At 43.8% G+C, this 8,649-nt stretch overlaps 4 protein-coding genes across 5 annotated transcripts; all 4 read right to left on the bottom strand.

Moving 5' to 3' along the window:
• Window positions 1-707: 707 nt before the first annotated feature.
• LOC111071997 lies at window positions 708-1,579 on the bottom strand. The gene has a single exon (XM_022363574.2). The coding sequence runs from the start codon at window positions 1,486-1,488 to the stop codon at window positions 745-747; it is 744 nt and encodes a 247-aa protein (XP_022219266.2). The 5' UTR covers window positions 1,489-1,579; the 3' UTR covers window positions 708-744.
• Window positions 1,478-2,341, bottom strand: LOC111081599. Of its 2 annotated transcripts, XM_022377705.2 has the most exons (2): window positions 2,125-2,175; window positions 1,478-2,051 (listed from the first exon to the last, which is right to left on the bottom strand). In XM_022377705.2, the coding sequence occupies exon 2, from the start codon at window positions 2,007-2,009 to the stop codon at window positions 1,575-1,577; it is 435 nt and encodes a 144-aa protein (XP_022233397.2). In that variant the 5' UTR covers window positions 2,010-2,051; window positions 2,125-2,175; the 3' UTR covers window positions 1,478-1,574. The 2 variants fall into 2 exon arrangements, with proteins under 2 accessions (XP_022233397.2, XP_022233396.2); XM_022377704.2 differs by having other exon boundaries at window positions 1,478-2,341.
• A 79-nt stretch (window positions 2,342-2,420) lies between these two features.
• LOC111081598 lies at window positions 2,421-3,414 on the bottom strand. The gene has a single exon (XM_022377703.2). The coding sequence runs from the start codon at window positions 3,412-3,414 to the stop codon at window positions 2,584-2,586; it is 831 nt and encodes a 276-aa protein (XP_022233395.2). The 3' UTR covers window positions 2,421-2,583.
• Window positions 3,415-3,421: 7 nt separating this feature from the next.
• Window positions 3,422-4,501, bottom strand: LOC111081597. The gene has a single exon (XM_022377701.2). It carries the CDS (start codon window positions 4,394-4,396, stop codon window positions 3,536-3,538), a length of 861 nt encoding a protein of 286 aa, XP_022233393.1. The 5' UTR covers window positions 4,397-4,501; the 3' UTR covers window positions 3,422-3,535.
• Window positions 4,502-8,649: the final 4,148 nt, after the last annotated feature.

Raw genomic sequence — 8,649 nt, 5'->3', positions numbered from 1 at the left:
TTGACCCATCCCTATTGACTCTACCTCCACACAAATCAAAAATGCATCCATTAATCATTAGGTTAATGAGAAGCACTTCCATATTCAAAAATATATCAAGTATGCTCCTATCGAAACAATTTTAAATTAAAATTTAAAATCAACATAAAATATAATATTTCTTATACGAACTTACCATCGATCTACATTTGCGGTGGATAGTGCTTCCACTGCATCAAATTGCATCTGTAAAATAATAATAAAAAAAAAATATAAAATATATTTAATAAAAAAATTAATTTAATTAAATTAAAAAATTCCCGTTATTGTAAACAAATAAAAAACCGATTTCATAATTTCAAATATAATATATATATACATATACATATATATAAAAATACATATATAAAATATAATAATAAAAAAAAATAAAATATAAAATAATAAAATAAATTAAATTAAAAAAATTCACGTCATTGTAAACAAATATAAAAACAATTTCACACTTTCAAGCATAACCCGAAATGGTCCTTTTTTATGTTCGTGTCCATTCGCTTATGGGAAATTTATACGGTAAAATATAAATATAAATAAATATAAATATAAATATTTAATGTAATTCATGGATCAGAGCTTAAGCTTAATTTATTATATTTAGATTTAAACTGCTATTTTTTTATATTATAAATTTATGTAATCACACAGGTATTTTTATGTATTTATTAAATATTTTTTGAGTTAAAAAATCAATCTTATTTGAATAAACTAAAATATCCTGATATACGTCGTTTGATTGAACAGAAAGGTACATTCAAGGTCGTTGGAGTACTCAGCCGACAAGGCCAGGACTCGCTCATGCAGTATCATATAGCAGAAGAAGATGATGACACTCAGGAAGAGATACTCGTTCTTGGGCACATTGAACTGGCGACCGTGCACAATGGTGGCCGTGTAAGTAATCATCGAAATGGCAAACAGGGCAAAGTAGTTACGTACGGCTGTCTCTACGGAAGCGGCACCCGTGATGTAGGCATTGAAAAAGAATAGAATCAGCATTATATTGGCCATGGCCACCAAAACGCTGAGCAACAGATCGCCAGGCACAACATACATGGGAAAGTAGGCCCCCCAAAAGATGGAGCACAACACGACGGCAAGAACAATGACCAAGGCATAGAAGTCCGCCAAATGATTCTGAATGAACGACCGCTCAATGGCTATGTACCATGTGGAGCTCTCAACGATGCAAACCGTAAGGGCAATATTAAAGGGAAATTTCCGTCCCACATCCGTCCAGGCCAGAGTGGCAATGGCAAAGAAGGTGCACGACAGCCACCAGCCATAGCGATCTGCGGTCAGCTTGTCCATGTGAAAATTAATTGCTGCCAGAATGATCCATTGGACCAGGCCAATCCCGGCGAAGAGAAAGCCCAGCTTGTAGATGCGACTGGTGTAGGTGATCAGCGTGTCGGGCGGCATCCCATACACCTCTGTAGCTCTCTTGTCCATAGTTCTCGGTATACCTTTTTATTGTTGGGGCTATTTTGAGATTTATTTCATGACCTCTCTGATCTCTCTCTCTCTCTCTCTCTCTCTTATCCATTGTAGAAGTCATAGTAATATGAAAAGGCGCACATGCTGATAACCATTATGATAAAGTGTATGTAGATGCTCAGCGAGCAGACCAGAGCCTCGCCAATGGGCGGGAACTTCAGACGTCCGTTGATGTACTGCGAATTAAAGGGTATCATCAGGAGCACCAGCACGAATAAAACTATGCAAAACACAAGTCCATAAATGGGATCATTCAGGACGAGCAGCAGTATGCCGTGCACAATGAGTGTGAGGATGCACAGCAGCAGGACACAGGCCGTGCACAGGGAATTGGGCAGCACCACCTGCGGGCAATAGGCCCCACAGAGATGCAGAACTACCAGCAGTACACTGGCAATTAGAACCGCAACCAGAAACGTCTCAACGTTCAGAAGGAACAGGAAGTGACAGCCAAATAGAGTCATGCAGATCACCATGGAGAGCACCAGTATCCAGTTGCAGGGAGCAGAAAAACGCGTCTGTGGAAAGCAGGACAATATCATCTGGCACATGAGGGCCATAAATAGCCAAACATAAGCAGGCACTCTCCACGTATCGACTATCCTAAATTCCAAGGCACATCCAATGGCCCAGGGTATCACCGACACCAGACAAAAGATGGCGGCTAAGAAGTACACTTGACGCCGAAACTTTTTCATAACAGACTTGTCGATGACAATGACAACATCACCGTCTTGCGGGCCATCTCGTCTGCCGATTTGATAGCGATATTCATTTTGATTTTGATTTATATTTAGCATTCTGTTGCTACTGCTGCTGCTGCTTCTTTATCGACTCTAAATGTTGTTGAACTCTGAATTTGGTGTTGACAATAAAGTGCTCGACGGCCTGGATGTAAAGAAATACTAAAGAAGGGAATGTAAATCGGAACGGTATCGATTTATTCAGTCACAGCGAACCCAGTCGCGGGGCTTGCACTCCTTCAGAGTCAGGCCAATTCGGGGATTAAACAGGATATTCAGCCGTATTCTGCTCCGAATGGCTATCATCTCATTCACTTAGAGAAAGCTCCGTTGTCGCTTCAATTGGCACACCGTCATGGCGATCCGTTGCCATCGTAAAGTAGCACAGGCAGCAGAATAACATGACGGATGTGAGGTAGAGCGTCAGAATGCTGACCATCTGATGGACGCGTGGCACCACCTGAAAGTACTCCACTCGGCCGTGACAGAACTGCGCCTGTATGGGTATGGCCACAATCAGCATAATGAACAGAACACTGACAAAGGCATCCAGCACTTTTATGCTGCCGGTGGAGAGCTGTACGCTGCCGAGTACGATCAGGGCCAGGGTCATGGCCATCATAAAGCCACTGGAGACAACACCGCCGGGCAGGAACTCAACCGGACACTTGGCGCCCGAAAAGTTCAGCAACAGCACCAGCAGCACGGACAAGGCGAGCAGCAGCAGCAGCGTCAAAACGCTAAAATGATGCAGCACACAACAGACGGCCAGTGTGGTGCAGAGCCACACAACCAGGGCCAACATCCAGTTGCAGAGCGTCACCTGGGCGATCATGGGCACACAGTGGAGCAGCACCATCACGAGGAAAACGATGACGACGAGTATGTAGTTGGGGAACGGCATATACTTGTAGATATACTTGCCGTCGGAGCTGGCCATCACAATCCAAATGAGCACGGAGACGGCTATCATGGGTATGCCGTAGTTGTAGAGATTCGCAATGAATTTGGTGAGGGCGTCGTCCTCCTCACTGCGATTGGAGCTGCGCCGGTGCCTCTGCGAACGTCCCGAACGTGTCGAACGTGCCGAACGTGCCGAAGGTGAAGAACGTCTATCCTCATCTAGCTCTGCGGACATTTGAATACAGTTTGAAGGCTTCAGCTCTGTCAATGACAATTCAAACTGAGACTGCTACAGCTGAGACATCCAATAATAGAAATAGAATCCTCCTCTGGGCTTTTTTTGGTTTATTTCCGCATCAATCGGCGTGTATCCACATCAGATAGTAAATGGACACAAAGAACATCAGGGCATGCACATAGACCGTAATGGCACAGTAGACAAACTCATGGGGCGGCAGATAGAAGCGTCTGCCGTGCACAACCTCTGCATGATAGACGCTGGCGGGCACCAATATTGCGCACAGCAGCGAAAAGTATATGGTGTGATATATGGGATTATCGGTGGCTATATACAGCGATATCACAATAATACTGGCCACTGTGAAGAGTATCAGGCACATGCACATGGAGATCTCTCCGGGCAGCAGGAACATGGGCAGCCAGGTGCCCAGCGAGTAGCAGAGAAAGAGCAGCGTCAGGCAGACGATGAGCGCCAGGCAAACGGTCATCAGGGTGCGCTCCACCAGCACCAGACCCACACCCATGGCGGTGAGCTCCACGAACAGCCAGGCCACAATCCAATTGAACCAACAGTTCCGGCGCAAGCGCACACAAGTGTTGAGCACAATGAGCGTGAGGAAGGCCAACAGCAGGCACAGAAATCCGGCCAGTATATAGGCCACATTCGGCTTGAGGGTCTCCGAGATGATCATCCAGTGCCAGCAGGCGACGAACACAAACATTCCAGCCGCCATGTAGCAACGTCGCATAAACTTTTCCACCTTCTCTGGCTCATCTTGCACCATTGCTGGCTCATTGTTGGCCGGCGCCTGCCTGTTGGCCAGGGCCTGTGGCTGGTTGCTCCTCGGGCTCCGCTCCGTCTGGCGCCGATTCAGTAAGCTCTGCTGCGGCTGTGCCGCTGGCTGTGGAAAGTGATGCAGTTGGTGGAGGCCAGGCTTCAGTGCCACCCCGTAGCGTCTCGGAATGGATCGACGCATTTTCGTTGGGGGTGAGGGTGTCACAAAAAAAAAAAACACACACAAAATTTTGACACTCAAAGCAGAGTCCCTTCATCCGAGACGTTATCCAAACGGAATGAGCCAGGTTTTGATATCACTAGAAAATCCCATGCAAACGAAGGCGATCTTTAATCAATATCAGGTTTCATTTCATTGAAAATGCGACACTAAAATGGTTTAAATAAATGCATCCGATGGATACATTTGCATGTTATCGGCGCTTGAAATATCTAATGCTAATTTGCACTTAAGGCTGTTCAAATATATAGTAATAAAATGGAAAACCCAATCACAAGTTACATTTTAAGCTTAAGGTTTACGAAACATCAGAGTGAGGGCGATCTTGACATTATTTCGTGCTTAAAAGTAGCGGAAAATGGCACTAAAAATGTAAAAATATAATAAATATTCATTCAAAGAAATAATAATAAAAAAAACGGCTTAAAAACGGGTTAATAAATAGTAAATAAATTAATAATAGAATAATACATAAATAAATAAAACAATAGAAAAAGAAATAAAAAAAAAAAAACAAACAAATTAAAATAAAAACAAAAAAAAATAAATAAATAATAAACTAATGAATAATAAAAAAATAAATAATAGAAAAATAAATAAATAAATAATAAATCAAAAAAAAAATAGAGAATAGAAAAAATAAATAAACAAATAATAAATAATAGAAAAAAAAAAATAAACAAATGAATGAATAAATGAATGTAATAAGTAGTAATACAAATAAGTTCTAGATCTTTTGTGTAATATCAAAAGTAATTTCGAACTCCGTGTAAAATATTTGCAGCAGATATAAAATGCCTGTAAAAGATATAATCAATCTCCGATCTCTTAACTTTTCCCGCTGCTTGCCAGCTTAGAGCATAAATATTGAACCACACACACACACACCCGAACACACATAAATTTTCCGTAAAGCTAAGCCCCATTGTCCGTACGGGCGGAAAACCCATCGAGGCATGCAAAAATCGAGGCAGCGCACAAAAGAGGAGGGGAGGGCATGGAAAAACGGAAAATGCTAAGTAGCTGGGCTGCGAGGCTGCGAGGCTGCGATCAAAGCCAACAGAATAACGGAAGCCACAAAGGATGCTGTTGCTGCTGCTGCTGCTCCTTACTCCTTTCCTTTGCGTTCCCTTTACCCCTTCGCTGACATTGTTTGTTGTTGTTTGGCCTGATCGCTTGAGTGACACGCAAAGGATACAAGCATAGAGCAGAGGAAAAAACAAAACAAAAAAAGAGGCATCTCTGAGATACATTTAGGAGCCGCATCTGCGGCCTCGATCACAACGATCCCGATTGCCTGGCATTGTTCACCGAATGACTCAATCTCAATCAGCTGGCTACGCTGCTGCTTATCCCCCGGATGCCAGCGCTAAAGACATGCAAATGTTCTCTCGTCTGGCAGCTGTCCTCTGAATGCAATAGATATATGGCTACTATCCATATATGTAGCCGATGGTAACCCCTTGAGTTGCCAATCAAATTGTTAACGTTTCAGCCTGCCACTTCTCCTGATTGGTCTTGATTGGATTATTGATCTCCTTGAGCCCTGAATATAGGGATACACTCTACACTGTACAGAATGTGTACTAGCTGCTGCTTCGGGTCATTGTACTTGCAAAATTCTGTGTATTTTTGATGCCCCTTTTTATTAATTATTTCCTTTGGGGGCATGTCCATTTTTCAGTGTTTTTTTCTATGAAAACCTGCCGCTTAGAGACGCGATAATGTTTGCCTAAAATATTTACTATTTAATGTTCACTTCTCTGAAGATATGGCACATTGATGCACTCCATATTCTGCCAATATGTGGACCCATCTGATAGTTGCTCGTTACGTCACTTTTCTCATAGCTGCAGCTCCCAGCTGGCAGTCAAAATATCAGCAATAATATTCTTAGAGCATTTTTACAATAGAACAAAAACAAAAAAGTGCCGCCGCCCCGAAAGTGAAAGCGTTGGCAAGTGCCTGACAACGACATGCAACCGAATGCACTGGAGCAGAGGCACGGGCCGCACACACACAGATGTCCCACATGCAACAAAAACTAACGGCAGTGACCGCCTCGCCTCTCGCCTCACGCCACTCGCCTCTCCACAACATTCATCCATCCGCTGACAGGCAGGCAGGCAGGCAGGCAGGCAGCGCCCTAACTCTATTTGGGAATTTTGCATGCCGCAAAAAGCACAAGCCAAAAAGCTTACAGAAGCGTAACGAGAACGAGAACAGAAAAGCCCGAGGAAGAGGAGGAGTAGGAGGAGTGGTAGGGGCATGGCATCCCACTGTCATCCGTGGGTCAGTGGAGAAGACAGACAGACAGACAGACAGACAGACAGACATACAGGTTGTCTCATTCTACGTGCTTTTGGTGTACGATTTATAATATTCTATTAGTTCCACGACCCGAGCTCGAGCCACAGCCCCAGCCAGCCCCAGCAGCAGCGCCGAGAACCGACAGAGAGCGGACCCAGCCCCGGCACTGGCTGACTGAATGTTGTGTGTGTGTGTGTGTGTGGCAGCGCAGTTAGCGCAGATAATACATCCGTTTCCGGTTAAGCCCATATTTTTGTGTCATTTAGTGTGTGTGTGTGTGTGAGCAGAGGCAAGTGCCTAGACAACATGTGGGAGTGGAACAGACAGCTACAGATGCTGATGGCTAGACGCAGACAGGGTACAGGGCACAGGGCACCGGCAGGGCACAATGCCGCTGACATGTGCCATGGTCTAACGAGGGGGGCCATGATGGTGGGGTGGGGTGGGACCTGGGGCTGTGCCCATCAAGTGATGCGACAAGTGCAGCAGACGCTGGAGCGGAATCGTCAACGCTTCCGCATATTTCTCATTTCCACAATTAAACATTGTAGAGGGACTCTCCCACAAGGGTTGCTCCCCCCAATCCACACCGCCCCCTCCCCGCCATGGCTGCATAGGGGTTGGATTGTCTGTTGTTGTTGTTGGCCAACTGCTTCTTAGATAAATCAAAGCCCAAGCAATTAATAATGCAATTTTCGGGCAGCAGCGTACAGCGGGTTTGTTGCATTTGCTTCAACCCAAAACGGAAACTCAAATGGAGCTTGCATGAAGTCGTGTAATTATGTCCAACTCCCCTCTCCACTATCCCCCCCCGCCTGCTGAACAAAAACGGAAGTTCTGCATGACTTTCTCTGGCATTTCCCTTATCTCTCTCTGTCTCTCCCTCTGTCTCTCGCTGTCTGTTAATGAGCCAGCCCTCCCCCTGTCCCTTGTTGCTGTTATTTATGAGTTATTGTATAACACCTTCTGATTCGGCAACTTCAGCTTCTGTTTTGCCGTGTAGCTCTCCTTCCTAGATCGTCAAAGAAAAAGACTCACAGCGTAGTGTAAATAAATGAATAATCGAAGTGGAAAGCTGTTTAAACACAGACACACCCCACACCCGCACCCGCACACCCTCTGTACACGCTGCAGATGTCTGTCCAAAAATATCTTTTTTGTAATCATCAAAAATTGTTTACAACGCGTGGAGTGCCACCTGCTGCTGCTGCTGCCGTGTAAGTGCGGCAAATGCATTCAAAATATTCATTCCAGCCGATTTTTATTTCATACTCAGAGCTTCTGGTTTGGGCCTGGGTCTGGGGTCAGGCCTGTACTCGCACCATCCACAGCTAACAATATGCAACATGCTCTAATATATCCGACACGGCGCTACTAATTATTGTACATATTCGTCTATTTGTTCTAATGTTAATTTGTAACAAGTTTCCGCTATTTCGCTTGCTAATTTATTTTTTCAACATTTTTTTATTAGTGGCATAAATTTGCGTGCCACCTGTCGCTGGTTTGGGGGAACTTCCTCTTCAATTGTTGAATATACATATATCAACTTTTGGTGGCAATAAATTTACATTTTTTATACTCCCGACCCTCACTAGCGGGAGTGCAGAGTAGAGTACTTAACACAGAGTAGCTTAGCATTAGCGGGCGAGTTTTCGTCTCTTTCATTCTCTTTTCACTCGCTAGCTATATTCTAAAATATTCCTTATGGTATTTTTTTTTTTTAATGTTTATAAATTAAACACAGAGTAGCTTAGCATTAGCGGGCGAGTTTTCTTTCTTTCATTCTCTTTTCACTTGCTAGCTATATTCTAAAATATTTTTAATAGTATTATATATATTTTTTTTTTATATTAAAAATGTTTATAAACTTAACACAGAGTAGCTTAGCATTAGCGGGCGAG

This window comes from Drosophila obscura, unplaced genomic scaffold, assembly GCF_018151105.1.
Source record: "Drosophila obscura isolate BZ-5 IFL unplaced genomic scaffold, ASM1815110v1 contig_179, whole genome shotgun sequence".
NCBI lineage: Eukaryota > Metazoa > Arthropoda > Insecta > Diptera > Drosophilidae > Drosophila > Drosophila obscura.
The sequence above is the reverse complement of the archived record's forward strand: the minus strand, read 5'-3'. Positions and strand labels throughout refer to the sequence as shown.

Bases quoted from the DNA above. Each gene is read 5' to 3' on its own strand.
- LOC111071997 (XM_022363574.2), bottom strand. From the start codon at position 1,488: ATGGACAAGAGAGCTACAGAGGTGTATGGGATGCCGCCCGACACGCTG.
- LOC111081599 (XM_022377704.2), bottom strand. From the start codon at position 2,333: ATGCTAAATATAAATCAAAATCAAAATGAATATCGCTATCAAATCGGC.
- LOC111081598 (XM_022377703.2), bottom strand. From the start codon at position 3,414: ATGTCCGCAGAGCTAGATGAGGATAGACGTTCTTCACCTTCGGCACGT.
- LOC111081597 (XM_022377701.2), bottom strand. From the start codon at position 4,396: ATGCGTCGATCCATTCCGAGACGCTACGGGGTGGCACTGAAGCCTGGC.